The sequence below is a fragment of the Arachis hypogaea genome, chromosome 5 (assembly GCF_003086295.3).
Source record: "Arachis hypogaea cultivar Tifrunner chromosome 5, arahy.Tifrunner.gnm2.J5K5, whole genome shotgun sequence".
Taxonomy (NCBI): domain Eukaryota; kingdom Viridiplantae; phylum Streptophyta; class Magnoliopsida; order Fabales; family Fabaceae; genus Arachis; species Arachis hypogaea.
The window spans coordinates 114,020,901-114,039,537 of NC_092040.1; the positions used below are offsets into that span (position 1 = coordinate 114,020,901).

The following is an 18,637-nucleotide window of genomic DNA, read 5'->3' on the forward strand; positions in this document are numbered from 1 at the left end:
TTAATAATTCGTTAAAACAAAACAACAATAGTTAATAAGATATGAAAATATTCCTTGGTCACCTTCTAGGGCATAGAGTGCAGCATCATTTTCCTCCCCTAATATTTAGCTGTATTAAAAAATTATATGTTTTAACTAGCACTTCACAATTATTTTAAGGTCACCTTATTTTAATTGCACCGAAGTCATGCACTTTATATTTTAATAGCACTAGTGCCAACTTCACAAGATTTCTAACATCAAAATAAACAGAATAAATAAATAAACATACATATTACACCTGCTACGTTCTTAAAAAAGCTTGAAGACTAACTGTACAGATTATATCACATGCATGATTAGATCATGGTTATAACTTCTAACTTATTATCTTATAAGCCAAAAAACTAAAGTGTGTTAGAAGAAGGACTCTTTCTCAACTACTCTATGAACCAGTGTTTAACGCCTGATCTCTATACACACCACATCACTTTGTTGTATTAGATTTAAGTTTTCTTTGCTTTGAAGACTCCCCACAAGTAGTACTTTGCTTTAAATCCTGCATGATTAATTAAAAATTAATACATAACTTATTTTGTTTTGCAAATAATACTAGTATATGATCCGCATAGTTGAGCTAGAAGGTAGAAAACTCACTCCGGTATTCTATCGGAAGCACGGTGGAAGGAAAAACTAGGAGCTCTACATGTTCAAGCACAGCCCTCATGGCAAGGTCAGAGTGAATAACGTCATCAACTAACTTGTCATAGTCCCTTTCACATCTGTAGAAGCATGTTGTAAGATTTGGTAATAAGAATATAAGTTGTAAGCAGAGTAAGAACGATGTTTTTGTGTGGAAAATCACCTTTCATCAGGAAATAAATAAAGTGCAATGCTGTTTTGATCTATCTCATATTTCAAGAAGCGACTTGGCCACACTGCACGTCTTTGAAACAAGTCCAGGGAAAGCTTCTCTGGAAAACGTCTTGTTTCCTCGTTAACAAGGGAGCAAGCTAGATCAGACAAATGTGCAAAAAGTCCACTGATAGAAGCGATGATGGAATTGATACTTTTGTTGTGGACGTGAAGACTTCCTCTGTTAGCCAGAAATTTCAATTTTAGATAATGCATCACTATAGAAGCTAGAAAATCCACTAGTTATAGAAAAAATTAGAAAAATAAATTTCTTACCTCCAAATTGGATCATTAACAGGTTGTGCTATAACATGATCTTTTAATTCCACGAGATTAAGATCAGCGACATGAGTGTTTTCAACCGTTTTCAGAGCAGGTTGACACTCTTTCTTAAACTCGATTTTCTCCCTGATTTGCTTTGTGAAATTGGTTTTTTCCATCCTGGTTTGGATTGTATCTTCTAAATTTTGAGAATCACATGTTTCTACCGTTGGTTTACAATCCTCACAAAACCATATAACTTGCTTGGTGAATATCACAGGTCCGTCTAAACAATACCTGAAAAGAAAAAATTGAAAAAGTCCGAGACCATTAGGCATCTAAGAAAACATATCTAAACATAGTAATAAAGAAGTGTGCGGCAATTACACTCAATTATCATAATGCAAATTTACTGCAGCTACATCAAAACAAAGCAAACAGAAAAGGTAAATAACAAGTACCTATGTCGTGCCCATAATTGACACTTGTAGCAATAAATCAATGCCTCCTCAAAGCCACGATCGCCGCATACAAAACAAATATTTTCCTGGAATAACTTGTTGAATGATTCAATAAAGTAGAAAATGTAATAAACAAATTTTCTTCCATAAAATACTATAATAGAAATATGCAAATAAAATATCCAAAATAGCAGGAAATTTATTTAACAAGGTGAACAGTTTCAAAATGTATATCTCATGATCTATAGACTAATTGATTGAAGACAAATCCAAACATTTTTTTCCACTCCAGCAACCTAATCACAGATTTAGGTAACAACTAAAATCAAACTTTTAACATTTAATAAATGGATTGCATATTACAAAACAAACCTGAACTGATGCTATGTTTAATTTGGTGGTGACTTCCATATTTTCTTTGGCTATGAAATTTTCATTTGAAATTTCAGTATTGGTACTAGAATCTGCAGGAGCATCAAATTCCATTGAGATTGATGATGGAAGATAAACATTTGTCTTCGGATTTTGATTCTCATCATGTACATTGTCTTCGGATGTTTGCTGTTCCGCTTCAACTTGTACAGAAGGGTGAATTAGTGGTTCAGAATTTAATCCCTCCTGAGGTAATGGTGAGAATTCCAATAATGGTGCAGGCTTCTGTGGTGGTACTGCTAAAGTTACTTGAACTGTAGACTCCACATAAATTGACAGAGGAATGATGTCAAGTACTTCCATCTTTTCTTCAACTTTGCAACTTCTATCTAAAATTTCATTGTTAACGCTAGAATTAACAGGAGCATTGACCTCCATTGACATTGATGATGGCAATTGAACATTTGTTTCATCCGTAGGAATGGGACTCTTGTCATTTACATTGGCCTCCGAATAAGCTAGTACAAGAGGTTGAATTTGTGGTTCAAAATTTGATCCCACTGCTGGTACTGGTAAGAGTACCTGTAGTGGCATAGGCTGCTCTGGTGGTGCCCCTGTAGGTACTTGAGGGGTAGACTCTGCATTTGCACAGTTTGATGGAGCATTGGTGTAAGATTTTGATGATTTGATGACCCTTCTTCTCCGCTTAATTTTCTTGCCATTACCTCCACTAGTTCCCCCAATCTTCAGCTTGGAATCATGACCCTCTGCAACAGAGTTGTGCATCACTTCTCCTTCGGGTTTTGGCTTTGAATCATGCCTCACTTCTCCTTCAGGTTTTGGCTTTGAATCACAGCCCTCTGCAACAGAGTTATCCCTCAATTCCCCTTCACGTTTTGATCCTTCTATAGTCCTTCTTATCCTCTTAATCTTGTTCTCATCATTGCCTCCATTAGCTCCTCCGATTTTCCTCTTGGAGTCATTAACCCTGGTTACAGATTTATCCTTACATTCCCCTTCAGCATTTTCAGCTGGAACAGTAGAAGTCTCCGCCATGAATTTTGCTTTGTGCTGCCTTTCAACAGAAATTCTTCTCTCGGATTTCTGAACTGTCTTAGACCGATCTACTATATTCCCAAAGGCATTTGGCACTTGCTCCCTCTCTCCTCTTCTTATACTTCTAAGTTCCTCGGACTTCTCATGTCTTTTCAACGTATGCTTATGTCCTCTCAACATATTCTGATGGTTCCTTCCTTTGTTATGTTCTTCTATGTTTTTGGAACTACTCAACCAAACTCCACAAACTTTACACCAGAATGGTCTTGCTCGGGGAGCTACATTGGGATTAGTTGGCCGTGCTCGTGGAGCTACAATGGGATTAGTTGGCCGTACTCGTGAGCTTGCAACACGATTAGTCGGCCGTGCTGGTGAGGTTGCAAAGCGATTAATCGGTCCACCGGTTTGGTGCTGTAAGAAGCTAGCAGCTCTGACATCATCATCTTGGAAGCTTGGGGCCACAAAAGGATTACTTTGTCTAGCAGTTTGGTGCAGTAAGAAGTTAGCACCAGGAACACTAACACCATCATTTGGAAAACCCAAACCATACGGAGGGGTTGGATCACCGAAATTAAAATGGCTGTGATTTAAACCTCCATGAAGCATATTTTGCGGGCCATAGTTAATTTGATTTCGATATCTCTCAATCTGCAAACAAAATTTCAAACATGATGCTACATTGATACAATGGCAACATTCTAGTGCAATATTCAAGGGAAAGTGTCAGATTCAACAACAAAACACCTATTAGGCCTAAATTATTTTAAAAAACCAAACAAAAACGACCAGTATAACAACAGAATATGCATCTAACTTAAAACACAGCATTCAAACTTTCATTAAGTATCAACCAAACTCAGCATGCACAACACAATTGCTATCATAATTCTACTGTTTAGTAATGTGGTTGTGAAGGGCCACAGCGAATCTAAATTACTATATTTTATTACCATTTTATAAACAAATCATCAATGTTTAATAATTTATATCATGATCTCTAAACTCAGAATACATATGCCTAGGTTACTAACTCACACCAAAAAGAATCAGCTAACTGTTAACATTCATTAATTGCACCAGACTCATAAAGTAAAGTACAATGCTAAATCTAATGAAAGAACAACAGAAATAATACATTAAGAAATAATCTCAAATCAACTAAGAAATTCATATACCTTGAAACCTAATTCATACTCGACCGCCACCCAAAATTCACTTCAGGCAAAAATTATATAAAAAGAGAAAGAGAAACTAATTCCACATTACTTAACAAACATTAAAGAAAGAGAAAAACACTCACGGTGGGTTGTCGATGAATGTTCCATGCATAGTTGTTTAGAAGAGAATAAGGATACTGAGGAGTAAAACCAGAATAGAAGGGATTCATTCTGGAAAAAGAGCTTGCGACTGAAGTGGTGCGATTGAAGTGGTGTCGCTGTTTTGAGTACTAAAAAGCCAAAAAGGTTTTTGACACTTTTTCGGTCACCGACTGCGACTATCAAAAAGATAAGTATTAAGAAACATTGATTATTCCTTATTCATTGATATATTATATTTATTTAAAAAAAAGATAAATTTATATAAGATATTTACAGATAATAAAATAACAAATTTAAAGTTGATTAAAATATTATTTTGTTGATTTATTGATTGTCTTGTTTTTAAAATTATTTTCTGTTGAATTATAGGAAATAAGAATATATAGAATATCTTTTTAAAATTTAATTTTGATATATTATCAATATTCATAGTTAAGCTTTAAATTAGATACTTGAATTACATATCATTAGTCAAAGTATAATTTAATGTTTATATATTTAGAAAAAAGATTTACAGTTATTGAACACAAAATTTAATTTCATTTCAAGATTTACCTAGGTTTAAACATTTCAACTCGTTGAATATTTCCTTAGATATTTTCTCTAAGCAAATAATGCAGTTTAATTTTTGTTTTGTATAATAAATTAATAATACTCTTTTATTTATTTAATCCATATGAAATTATAATATGAAATTAATTTTTAAGTAAATAGGTTAAACAGTTTTATGCTATATATATAGAATTGAAATTCACTAACAGTAAAGTGTGCAAAACAAAACCAACCAACCAAAGTAAATAAGTACATGTTGGGCATATATCTAAAGCAGAAAAATATAATAGATACAAATTAAACTAGACACTTCACCTGGATTTTTAACTAACAAACAAGTCAAGTAACTCACCATGACATAGCTTATTTAGTTCCTTTTCTTTCTTTTTCTTGAAATAGTGCGTGTGTTATGGGTTTTTTTACCCCCAATTAATAATATATATGTTGTTTTATAAACCCCAAGTCCCAAGAATATCCACATCACCACATTGGGCAAGTGGAAGTGTATAAAGGTGACAGAGTTGAGTAATAACAAAAGGTGGATACTACAATGAAGATGGCAAAAATATCTTCTTATGAAGATGCTTTGGTTAAAAGTGTAGTTTATTTATTTAGCCACACTTTAAACAAAAACAACATTTTTATAAATATCAAAATCTAACCATACAATCCATCATCCAAAGGTCAAAAAAAAATATACTCATATGAAGACAATTATATCATCTTCATTGTAGTATCCACCATAACAAAAAGAATGAGAGTTATGGTTTGCATGCGTTGGGACTTTATAATGCACTCCGAGTTCGACATAGTATAGGGAATCTAAAGCATCTTTAAATTAATGTATCTTAGTCCAAAAAAGAAAATTAATGTATCCAGCCCAAAAATATATTAATGCTCTATCATATTCTTACCCAAAAATTCAGTCCATTCTTTTGACAAATAAAAATAATAATAATAATAATAATAATAATAATAATAATAATAATATTGAGCTAATAGTCATTTTAGTTGTTAGAAGATAAGGTATTTTTTAAATTTTTTCTTAAAATATTTTTTTAATTGTCGAAGAGCTTTAGTTCAGGTGGCATTTCACCCCCTTCCTACCATGCATTTGAGGAAAAAAAATGTGTACCTAGGAAAAAAATGTGTACCTAAGATACTTTTAATAAATATTTTTTTAATCAAATTAGTTCTTTGAAGATTACGAATTAATTATATACGTCTTTGAGTTACTTCACTCATAATTTTCATCAATGATTGATGATGTGAAATATAACTGATAGCATAAATATATGAAGTCTGCTACACATACAAGTCTTTTTGGCTTACAAGTCTTACAAATCCAATAAAACACACGCATTACACTTAATTAACGCATTACACACTTCCACATTCAAGAGTAAATAAAACGCACGTTATTCAACAACTTTCTGTTTTCAAAGCGCGCTACTCACCATGCATTATGAACGACTCTTCTTCTTCCTCCATAAAAACAATTTTCTTGCCAAATTTGAAGATAATGGAACTTCAAAAATACACCCAAACGATTACAGAAATACACCCCAACGATTACAGAAATACACCCAAAAGATTACAGAAATACACCCAAACGGTTAGAGAAATACACCCAAAGGATTACAAAAATACACCCAAAGGATTACAAAAATACACCCAAATGATTTAAGAAATACACCCAAAATTCGTTGAAGTACACCTTATGCATATTTCAGAACTCTTTCTCCTTCTCCTCCTCATCTTCTGCTGCTTCTTCTTCTTCAAAAACGATTTCGGAGCTTGATGTAAAAAAAATGGAAATCGAGAATAACGAAGAAAGAAAATAGAGAGAAAAACATGTAAATAAAGAAGAAGAACAGAAAGAGGAAGAAGAACGTGCAGCAAGAAGAAGAAGAAGAAGAAGGAGAAAGAGAAGGGAAGAAACGAAAGAAAAGAAGAAGAAGAGGAAGAGGAAGAAGAAGAAGAATGTGCAAGAAGAAGAAGAACGAGAAAGAGAAAGCAAGAAACGAAAGAAAAGAAGAAGAAGAAGAAGAAAAAGAGGACGAGAAAGCAAGAAACGAAAGAAAAGAAGAAGAAGAAAAAGAGGAAGAGGAAGAAGAACGTGCAACAAGAAGAAGAAGAAGGAGAAAGAGAAGGAAAGAAACGAAAGAAAAGAAGAAGAAGAAGAAGAGGAAGAAGAAGAAGAACTATACATTGCATCACGTTTTTGGGGTTTATTCGTTAATTAACTTGTAAAGCATACAAGCCCTAATGATTTGTATGCAGAGCTTTTCTCTAAATATATTTACAAAATCTATCGATTTAGTCACTAGGTCATGTTGGAAATAGAATTTTTGTAATTAAAAAAATGACTAAATTAATAAATTTTCATAAACATATTTAGTCACGATCTAATTAGACATATCAGATATTATATACAACATCAATTTTTGAAGAAAATTGTTAATAGAGTGACTGGAAAATAAATATAATTAATTCGTAATATTTGAAGGACCAATTTAATTGAATAAAATTTTTAAAAAAGATAAATTTAAAAGAGATCTTATCTTCTAAAAGTTAATTTGATTATTAACCCTGATAATGTTCTATCATACCTAAAATGTCGAACCTATTTTTCTAACCAATAATAATATTCGATCACTTTTGATACTTATGTTAGTAATTATAATTTTAGTTGACAATTGTGATTGATATAGAGAATTGCAGAAAAAAAAAAAAAACTGGTTTTATTAAACTTATAATAGAAATTGCTAATTTTTGAGTTAAAGTCATTAGAATATTTTAATAAATTAATATAATATTTAATCTCCATTAACGAATTTTGATCCTTAGGATTAGTATTTTCAAAATTCAATGTACCAAGTATCAACCAAATACATAATTTAATTTCGTAAATAGTTAGAAATATTCCACAAAAAGACACAAGAAAGGATTAGTTTCATGGTTTAAAGAAGTTAAATTATTCAAGAGAAACTGTGGCAAAAAACTGTTTGGTTTACATAAATGCTAGCAATATGGTATGGTATGTTCAGGGATTTTAATAAAATTGACACAATATCAATGAATTACAATGGTTCTAGAATAAGACCAGTTTGTATTTACATCATTCATTAAATCAATCTTATAATTATAATTATACTTCCATATATACAAAGTAGAAAGATCATTTTAAAAATGAATAATTATTAGAAAATTTCACATTGTCTAGTGACGTATATATCATGAATTAATGTAACAAGAATGTAGTAATAACAACACCAACACCATTTACAAACTATCATTGTACTTCATTAACAAGCTAAGGATTGTGAATAGAATTTAACAAAGGGATAACACTAGTGGTCAATATCAAAGAAAGAGAAAGAAATACAAATTTGCTAGAATATGCTTGTTCATACCCTGACCCAATGATAAAGGCCCAGGTCCAAATAAAAGGCATAATCCGAAGAATTAAGCATAGCTAAGCACCGACCTTCATATAAGAGGTCGGTGTTGACTACGACTTACTCTAAAGAAGTCGGACATGAGATTAGCTGGCAGATAAACACTCACTCAAATGAGTAACCGCTCCTAAAATCTCTCTAACTGCTTCATTAAGCCATATCTTAACCTCCCTAAGATAAAGGGACGGTTAACACCCAAAAGATACGGCACTACTCCAACGGTGGTTATTGGCTCACCACTATAAATACACTGACACCCCTCAGGTATCTCTAAGCCCAATACTCTCTAGACCTGCTAACACCCTTGCTAACTTAGGCATCGGAGTGTCTTTGCAGGTACCACCCCCCATTTACTCTCGTGAACAAGTCGGAAGGAGGCTCCAACGAACGAACCTACTCAAAAGCCACCCTCTGCAGATAATTGGGCCAACTAGCGCCATCTATTCTATTAATCTCCGGTTACCCACCGTAACATTGGCGCCGTTGCCGGGGACCCGAGAGATCATCCATCGATGGCGGACAGATCCCACGAAGAAGGCCATGTGGAGACAGATTCTGAGCAAGAGAATCTGGACACAGGAAATAACGATGTGGACCTCGCCCTCCACCAGGAAGTTGATAATCAGCATAGAGAAGGCACCTCCGGGGTAAAAAAACCCGAAGGTAAACTCCTCGGAAGGGCGCGAGTCAAAAAAAGGAGGACCATCCCACGTAACTGAACTCATGGGGTTAGTCCACAGCCGCCTGGAACAGTTAGAACAAGAGCGGGAGCGGCAAAAGGAAACTGAAAAGAGCCTAAAAGAGGAGATGGAACGACGAAAAGAGTTGGAAAGAAAACTCTTAAAGTTAGAATCCTCCCTCAAAGGTCGTAACTCCCGTGATGAACAAGAAGAACTGCCTTTAGGTGGGGAGGATCCTTTTAGCGAGGACATAATGAGAGCAAAAGTTCCGAGGAACTTTAAAAGCCCTGATATGGACCTCTACGATGGAACCACGGATCCAAAGCATCACCTGAGTAACTTCAAAAGTCGGATGTACCTAGCCGATGCTTCCGACGCTACGCGATGCAAAGCTTTTCCGACCACTCTATCAAAAGCAGCGATGAAGTGGTTCGATAGCCTCCCCCCGAGGTCGGTTACTAGCTTTGAAGACCTCTCAAGGAAGTTTTTGATGAGGTTCTCAATCCAGAAAGACAAAGTGAAACATGCACCGAGCCTCCTGGGAATAAAACAGGAGGTCGGAGAACCTTTACGAGCCTATATGGAAAAGTTTAACAAAGCATGTTTGGAGATTCAAGACCTGCCCACAGAGACAGTCATAATGGGGTTAGTCAATGGACTCAGAGAAGGTCCCTTCTCACAGTCCATATCTAAAAGACACCCCGTTTCTCTAAGTGATGTACAAGAAAGAGCTGAAAAGTACACCAATATGGAGAAAAATGCCAAATTGAGAGACTTGAGCTGGCGACCTGGGGCCCCTCCCTCAACAAAAGAGAGGGAAAGGGAAACCAAGAAAAAGGAAGAACTCGGTCTCGAGAGGCCAAGGAAATATCACTCTTATACTCCCCTGAAAGTTTCTATAGTGGATGTATACAGAGAGATTTGTAACACTGAAAGACTGCCACCCCCTAGACCCATTAAAAATAAAAAAGGGGGGGAGCCGCAGCGATTACTGCGAGTACCATAAAATATATGGTCACTCCACAAACGACTGCTACGACCTCAAGAATGTGATAGAAAAGCTGGCTAGAGAAGGTCGGCTTGATAGATATCTCATAGAAAGGTCGGACAGTCATGGAAAGAGAAAGCGAGATGATATGGATAGAAGAGACCCGCCACCGCAGACTCCAGAGAGGCATATCCATATGATCTCAGGAGGGTTTGCGGGAGGAGGACTTACCAAATCCTCTCGCAAAAGACATCTCAAAAGAGTCTACCAGGTCGGGGAGGAGACACCCGACCTTCCCACCATTTCATTCACAAAAGAGGATGGGCAAGGAATAATCCCTGGACACGATGATCCAGTGGTAATAACTATGATTCTAGCAAATGCCCATCTCCACAGAACCCTAGTAGACCAAGGAAGCTCGGCAGACATTCTCTTCAAGCCTGCTTTCGACAAGCTAGGGTTAGATAAGAAAGAGTTAAGAGCCTATCCCGACACCCTATACGGATTAGGGGACACGCCAATAAAACCACTAGGATTTTTGCCCCTTCACACCCCTTTTGGAAAAGGGGAAAAATCAAAGACTCTGAGCATAGACTTCATAGTCGTTGACGTGAGGTCAGCATATAATGCTTTAATCGGCAGAGCTACCCTTAATCGGCTCGAAGCTGTGGTATCCACTCCCCACCTCTGCATGAAATTCTCGACCTCAGCGGGGATAGCAACGGTACGGGGAGACCAAAAATTGGCAAGGAAATGCTACAATGAAAGCCTAAATCTGAGAGGAAAGAACAAAGAAGTTCACACAATAGAGCTCGGCGGTGCAAGAGCCAGAGAAGAGCTGCGGCCACAACCGAGAGGAAAAACCGAGGAGATACAGGTCGGTAAAGAGGAAGGGAAAAACACTTATATAGGAGCCAACCTAGGGGAAACTCTAAAACAAGAGTTGGCTAAACTCCTAAGAGATAATTCCGACCTCTTCACCTGGAAGGCCTCTGACATGCCTGGGATTGATCCCGAGCTCATGTCCCACAAGCTCTCGGTTTATCCAGGGTCCCGACCCGTACAACAAAGAAGACGCAAGCTCGGCCCAGAACGAGCCCTAATAGTAGAAGAGCAAGTACAGGCGCTCCTGGAAGCGGGCTTTATCAGAGAGGTCAAGTACCCAACATGGCTAGCCAATGTAGTGCTAGTCAAAAAACAGAATGGCAAATGGAGAATGTGTGTCGACTATACCGACCTAAATAAGGCATGTCCCAAAGACCCTTATCCCCTACCAAGTATTGATACCCTAGTGGATTCCAGCTCGGGGTACCAATACTTATCATTCATGGACGCCTACTCAGGATATAATCAAATCCCGATGTATGAGCCAGACCAGGAGAAAACATCATTCATCACATACAGAGCTAACTTCTGTTACGTGGTCATGCCATTCGGATTGAAGAATGCAGGAGCCACATATCAAAGGTTGATGAATAAAGTGTTTTCCCCTCACCTGGGGAGCCTAATGGAAGTATACGTCGACGACATGCTAGTAAAAACCAAGAAGGAGGTCGACCTCTTGTCCGACCTCTCACAAGTCTTTGACACCATAAGGCTGCATGGGATGAGACTAAATCCCGCAAAGTGTGCCTTCGCGGTAGAGGCAGGAAAGTTTCTAGGGTTTATGCTAACACAAAGAGGGATTGAAGCCAATCCCGATAAGTGTAGAGCCATCCTAGAAATGAAAAATCCGACTTGTTTGAGGAAAGTCCAGCAGCTCAATGGCCGACTTGCAGCCCTCTCTAGATTTCTGGCGGGATCGGCGTTAAAATCCCTTCCACTATTTTCCTTATTAAGAAAGGGATGCCAGTTCAAATGGACTCCTGAATGCGAGGAGGCGTTCCAGGAGTTCAAAAAGTTTTTAAGCCAACCTCCTATCCTAACCCGACCAGTACCGGGGAAAGACCTCGTTCTGTACTTATCCGTAGCAAACAGGGCTGTCTCGTCAGCCCTGATAAAAGAAGACGAGGTCGGACAACATCCAGTCTACTTTATCAGTAAAGTTCTACAAGGCCCTGAACTAAGGTACCACAAACTAGAAAAGTTTGCCTACAATAAGAGCCTCACGAAGGCTACGATCTTACTTTCAAGCTCACACAATAAGAGTCCGTACGAACCAACCCATGAAGCAAATCCTCCAAAAGACGGATGTTGCAGGGAGAATGGTTCAATGGGCAATAGAGCTCTCCGAGTTCGATTTGAGATATGAAACTCGGACAGCAATTAAAGCCCAGTGCCTCGCCGACTTCGTGGCAGAATACGCAGGGGATCAAGAGGAAAAACCGACTACATGGGAACTCTATGTAGATAGATCCTCCAACAAAACGGGAAGTGGCGCAGGCATAATATTGGTAGATGAAAGAGGAACCCAGATAGAGGTTTCCTTAAAATTTGAATTTCCGGCTTCAAATAATCAGGCAGAATATGAAGCCTTGATCGCCGGACTAAAGTTGGCAGAAGAAGTCGGTGCTACAAAGGTGATGATATACAGCGACTCACAGGTGGTGACCTCCCAGATAAGTGGAGAATATCAGGCAAAGGACCCAAACATGAAGAGGTACTTGGACAAAACTCTGGAACACCTCGGGCATTTTGCAGAAACCGAGGTTAAACACATAACTTGGGACTTAAACAGCAGAGCAGATGCCCTATCCAAGTTAGCAAGTACCAAACTAGGAGGGAACAACAGAAGCCTGATTCAAGAAACCCTCCAGGAACCCTCAGTAGCAAAAATAGAAGATAAACAAGAGGTACTTGAGGTAGTCAGTCTAGACCTCGGATGGATGAACCCCCTAGTCGAATACATGAAATTCGACATCCTCCCTAAAGAGGAAAAAGAAGCTAAAAAGATCCGAAGGGAAGCACAACACTACACCTTGGTGAGAAATTTCCTCTACAGAAGGGGGATATCGACACCGTTGTTAAAATGCGTACCGACCTCAAGAACCGTCGAGGTATTGGAGGAAGTACATAGTGGGATCTGCGGAAACCATCTCGGAGTAAGGTCACTAGCCAGGAAAGTAATCCGAGCTGGATTCTATTGGCCGACCTTGCAGAAAGATGCCACAGAATTTGTGAAAAAGTGTCAACCATGTCAGATGCATGCAAATTTCCACGTAGCTCCACCAGAAGAGCTCATCAGTATCACTTCTTCATGGCCTTTTGCAAAATGGGGAATGGATTTGTTAGGCCCTTTTTTCCAAGCGCCAGGACAAGTCAAATACCTGATCGTGGGGATAGATTACTTCACAAAGTGGATAGAAGCAGAACCATTGGCCACCATCACCGCTCAAAGAAGTCCCAGGTTCCTCTACAAAAATATCATCACAAGATATGGGATACCTTATTCCATTACTACAGATAATGGAACCCAATTCACCGACGCTACCTTCAGAAGTTTAGTAGCCAGCATGAAAATCAAACATCAGTTCACCTCGGTGGAGCACCCACAAGCCAATGGGCAAGCCGAGGCAGCCAACAAAGTCATACTGGCAAGGCTAAAAAAGAGATTGCAGGAAGCAAAAGGAGCTTGGGCTCAAGAGCTCCCTCAGGTGCTATGGGCTTATAGGACAACCCCCCAGTCCGCCACAGGAGAAACACCTTTTCGACTAGTTTATGGCGTAGAAGCCATGATACCAATAGAAATCAATGAGCAAAGCCCAAGGGTAATTGTCCATGATGAGGTCGGAAACATACGGGGACACAAAGAGGAGCTCGACTTGCTCCCCGAAGTCCGAGAAGATGCCCGGATAAGAGAAGCAGCATTGAAACAAAGGATGACTACAAGGTACAACAAAAGAGTCATTCGAAGAACATTTGCCCCGGATGACTTGGTCTTAATCAGAAACGACATTGGAGTCAACAAATCAGGAGAAGGAAAGCTCGCCGCAAATTGGAAGGGACCATACAAAGTCAATGAAGTTTTAGGAAAAGGTTATTATAAAGTAACCGACCTGAACGGCACTGAATTACCAAGGTCGTGGCATGCTTGTAATATGAAAAGGTACTACAGTTAAAAGCGAACTCTACTCCCTGATGTACTCTTTTCCCAACTTCATGATTTTTTTCCAAAATTAAAGGGTTTTTTCTGGAGAAGGGTTTTTAACGAAGCATCATAGTAGAGGCTAAGGGAAAATAGGTTATTAAAACCCTTAGTAGCAAGAAGGTACCTCCTCAATAAATAAAGATCTTTTTTATCTACAATATCTCTTATAAAATCCTTTTTATTTTTCTAAGTCTTTCTACGAAACGCGCCGACTTAAGCTCGACAAAACGTGAAAATCCCATGAACCGACCTAGATGGTCGTCAGGATAAAATGACGAGGTACAAGTCGGTGTAAAGAGGTTATATGATTTGATCGTAAAAACTCGGGAACAATCCGACTCATAAGTCGAAATGAAAACCCGAGTAGAAAAGCTCGGAAATACTCCAACCCGTAGATCGGAGCAAAGAACCGAGTAGAAGAAAAACGTATCGCAAAAATAACCTAAGTCATAAGAACTCGCTAAAACAAAGTCGAGTATAGGGGATAACAAAAAGAGATTGGAAAACCTAGGAAAAAGTTTAAAGGCTGTCCCAAAAGTCCTTAAACAAAAAGCTCAGAAAAACAAACAAGCCGAAAGGAAAGGTTTTCAAGAAAAGATCAGGGAGACTTCAAAAAACCAAAAAGCATACACGCATAAGGTAATCTAAACCCTTATCCAAAAAGGGTATCCATTTTGTTAACTTAAAAATCCTTATCAAAAAGGGTATTTTTTAAATATTTTGTTTACGGCCTGGGAAGGCCAGAAGAAATTGTTCAACCAACACCACCAAAAATAAATAAATAAAGAGTTTAAAAACGGGGGGCCCACAGGCCGGACCCCCAAATAGCCACAGATCATTTTTTAGGAAGAAGAGTAGACGGATCACCACCACCGGAGTCAGGAGGAGCGCCATCAGAAGCATCCATGGGAGATGAAGAGATCGGAGGAACTACTGAAGAACTCGGAGCGTCTTTAGAACGAGGAGGAGACTCAATAATCCTCTGCCCCCGAGTCTTCAACTCTGACTCAGAAACAATTACGGGGGCAGGAGGATCTACAATGGCACCATCAATAACAACTTTGTCAGGATGTAAAGGAGAAAGATCCAAGTCGGGAGCAATAACTCTGACCTGCTCCAGAAAGATCCTCTAAGACTCCTCGGCGCCATCAGCAATAGAGTCCTCCAACTCATCATATGCTTTCCGAGAATTCAACAGCTCAGTCTTCACAGACACAAGATCTTTGAATAAGCTTTGATAGCTGGCCTGTGCTGTTTTCCTCAGATCCATCTCCATGTTGCACTGGGCCTGCAAAACCTTCCCTTTCTCCCGGAGGGTATCTCTTTCCTCCCTCAGCTTGGCAATTTCCTTCCTCAACTCTCCCTCATGCTCTTGATATGCATGAAGCCTTCCTTCCAACTCCTCGACCCTCGAGGTCATCCTTAAAGAGCTGAGAGGAGCCTTCTCAAAAATATCCAAGAGCTTGCCACAGACCCCCGCCGCTTTGAGACTCTCCTCGATCATAGTGGTAAGGTGGCTCCGAACAGACATATCATCCATGCCTATACGGGCATGAGGATAGATATTCTTTCGAACGAACGCAAGAGCATCCGCCTTAACCTCACCAGAAGAACCAGACTCTAAGGTCTTGCGCTTCTTGGGATCAGGGGAAGGTCGGACGACGGGGGCGGCTGAGAGGGAGCTGAAGAAGAAATCACCATGGGATTGGAAAGAGTCCCAACGTTCCGAGGAGGAGGAGGAGGGGAGATAACCCTGGCACCACCAGCCCGAGCGCGAGACTTAGCTTTAGCCTCCTGGACCCTCTGGAAAGATTCTCGAGCATTTGTCTTTGCCATTTCTGAAAAAGAAAACAATAGCTAAAGAATCAAACAAGTCGGAATGATGAGTTAACAAGTCGGGAATCTAACAGACAAGAGAAAACTACCTAGCTGTGATTGGATAAAGGCCGGAGACCCTTGGAGAAACTTTTTAGTATCCAAATATGGGGCCCTCCCCCACACTTCTCGGAGGAACCCCACAACGGCAGCCTCTACTTCATCCAGGTCATCCAGACCATATTTCTCACAAGGGGAGGCCTCCAGCCAGTATAAGGGAAAGCGAGGAGAAGAATTATCATCCAGAAAAAAGGGGTGATGACCCTCTATAGCTTGCACTTTGAAAAAGAAATTCTTAAAGTCATGAAAAGATTCATCAAAAAGGGTAAAAATCCTCCGACCTTGTATGACTCGGAAGGAAACCCATTGTTGTTTATTGTTCAGCCCACTAAAAGGCTTGGTCATATGAAAAAGATGAAAAAAGATTTTCAGAGAGGTCGGAAAATCCAGAGCATGGCTAATAAATTGATAAATTTTCAAGAAACCCCAGGAGTTGGGGTGAAGCTGGGTAGGGGCAACCCGACAATGCTGCAAAACAGACATCTCAAAATCTGAAAAGGGTAGAAAGACGCCCAGACGAGTGATCATGCACTCATACATAAAGAAGAAATGGGGAGCCGTCTCGTTGGCTCTCCCATGACAAACTCGGTCCTCTGAACCGGGGACAAGCAATTCATACTTAGGCTCATCCTCATCCGAAGTACAGAGCCGGTGGTGGGTGCGAAGATGAGTAATAAACTCCGCATCAACCAACGGCTCCTTCCCTAGAACAGTAACATCGACCCAATTTACGGAGGCCATTTTCTTTCTCTAAGGAAAAATGAGGAAACCTACAAAGGAAAAAAGAAAAGAAAAAATTAAAAACAAAAGTCTCTAGAGAGGAGAAAAAGGAACCAAGCAAAAGTCCACAAACTTATTTCTCTACAAAGTAAAGTCATACGAAAAGTGCGAAGAAGAAAAAAGAAACTAACCTCTTTCCGAAAATGAAGGTTGGAAGAAGTAGAAGTCTCCGAACGCAAGAATGCAGCACGAACAAAGAAAGAAGAAGTTTGAAAGATTGCAGAAACGAAAAAATGAAAGAGAGGGAAAGTATTTATAAACATACTAAGGGGCATAATGGTAAAAACGGAACAGTCATTAATGAGAGTGCACCGTTACCAAAGCCATCAATCCCTAAATGCATCCCTAACGGACACGACGCTTGAATAGACGTAACTGTCAGAAACAAAAGGTCGCGAAAATCACGTCGGTTTAAAAACCCGTGTTTCCTCCAAGAAAGTCGGCTACAAACCCGAGTTAAATACTTGAACCCAAGCCCTAAAGAGATCTTGGGCTCAAGTAGGGGCACTGTTCATACCCTGGCCCAATGATAAAGGCCCAGGTCCAAATAAAAGGCCTAATCCGAAGAATTAAGCCTAGCTAAGCACCGACCTTCATATAAGAGGTCGGTGTTGACTACGACTTACTCTAAAGAAGTCGGACATGAGATTAGCTGGCAGATAAACACTCACTCAAATGAGTAACCGCTCCTAAAATCTCTCTAACCGCTTCATTAAGCCATATCTTAACCTCCCTAAGATAAAGGGACGGTTAACACCCAAAAGATACGGCACTACTCCAACGGTGGTTATTGGCTCACCACTATAAATACGCTGACACCCCTCAGGTATCTCTAAGCCCAATACTCTCTAGACCTGCTAACACCCTTGCTAACTTAGGCATCGGAGTGTCTTTGCAAGTACCACCCCCCATTTACTCTCGTGAACAAGTCGGAAGGAGGCTCCAACGAACGAACCTACTCAAAAGCCACCCTCTGCAGATAATTGGGCCAACTAGCGCCATCTATTCTATTAATCTCCGGTTACCCACCGTAACAATGCTATTATCATCCAAACAAAATTTTCAATCATATATTCACGAGGAATATAGCAATAATATATGCATTATTTTTGTATTTTTTATTTTGCTATTAAAGTAATCAATAAAAATTAAAAAAAGTTATCTTTTAAATCATAAAAATAAAATGTGCAAAAAAATAAAAAATAAAAATAGTACGAACAAATCATTTCTATATATTAATCACTATTGAAATAAAAACTACCCAAACTAAAATCATATGAGCATCACCTCAAATTTGATTAATTTTATAAGATCAAGTTAATTCATACGCTAATTTATAAACTAGTCTAACAAACTTTTCAATCAAATATTCACGAGGAATAAGAATGATATATATTATTTTTTAGTACATTATTTTTATATTTTTATTTGTGGTATTAATAGTGACTAATAAAAAATAAAAAAAAAGATTTCGTATCATAAAAACAAGATGTGCGAAAAAATAATAAACAAAAAATAGTACAAATAAATTATTTCTATATATTCACTTTTAATTTGGAAAAAAACTGCCCAAACTTAAATCATATTAACATCATCACCTTGGTTTTAATAAAAATCAATCGTATAAAATCAAGTTGATTCTCACCCTTATTTATAATAAACTAGTCTTAAACTATTACACAGTAAGTCACTAATCATTGGCAATTCCAAGTCTTCCACAAGACTCAACTTTTCAATTAATTTGGTGTGACTTATCAATATAATTTTCTAACTGATAAAATGGATTGGAAA

General features: G+C 38.5%; 1 protein-coding gene across 1 annotated transcript; it reads right to left on the minus strand.

The window, feature by feature from the left end:
• Positions 1 to 239: 239 nt before the first annotated feature.
• On the minus strand, positions 240 to 4,528 carry LOC112802952 (uncharacterized). The gene is made up of 7 exons (XM_025846392.3): positions 4,345 to 4,528; positions 1,989 to 3,692; positions 1,617 to 1,702; positions 1,171 to 1,452; positions 845 to 1,075; positions 637 to 761; positions 240 to 538 (listed from the first exon to the last, which is right to left on the minus strand). Exons 1-7 carry the CDS (start codon positions 4,429 to 4,431, stop codon positions 486 to 488), a joined length of 2,568 nt encoding a protein of 855 aa, XP_025702177.1. The 5' UTR covers positions 4,432 to 4,528; the 3' UTR covers positions 240 to 485.
• Between the last annotated feature and the right edge of the window lie 14,109 nt (positions 4,529 to 18,637).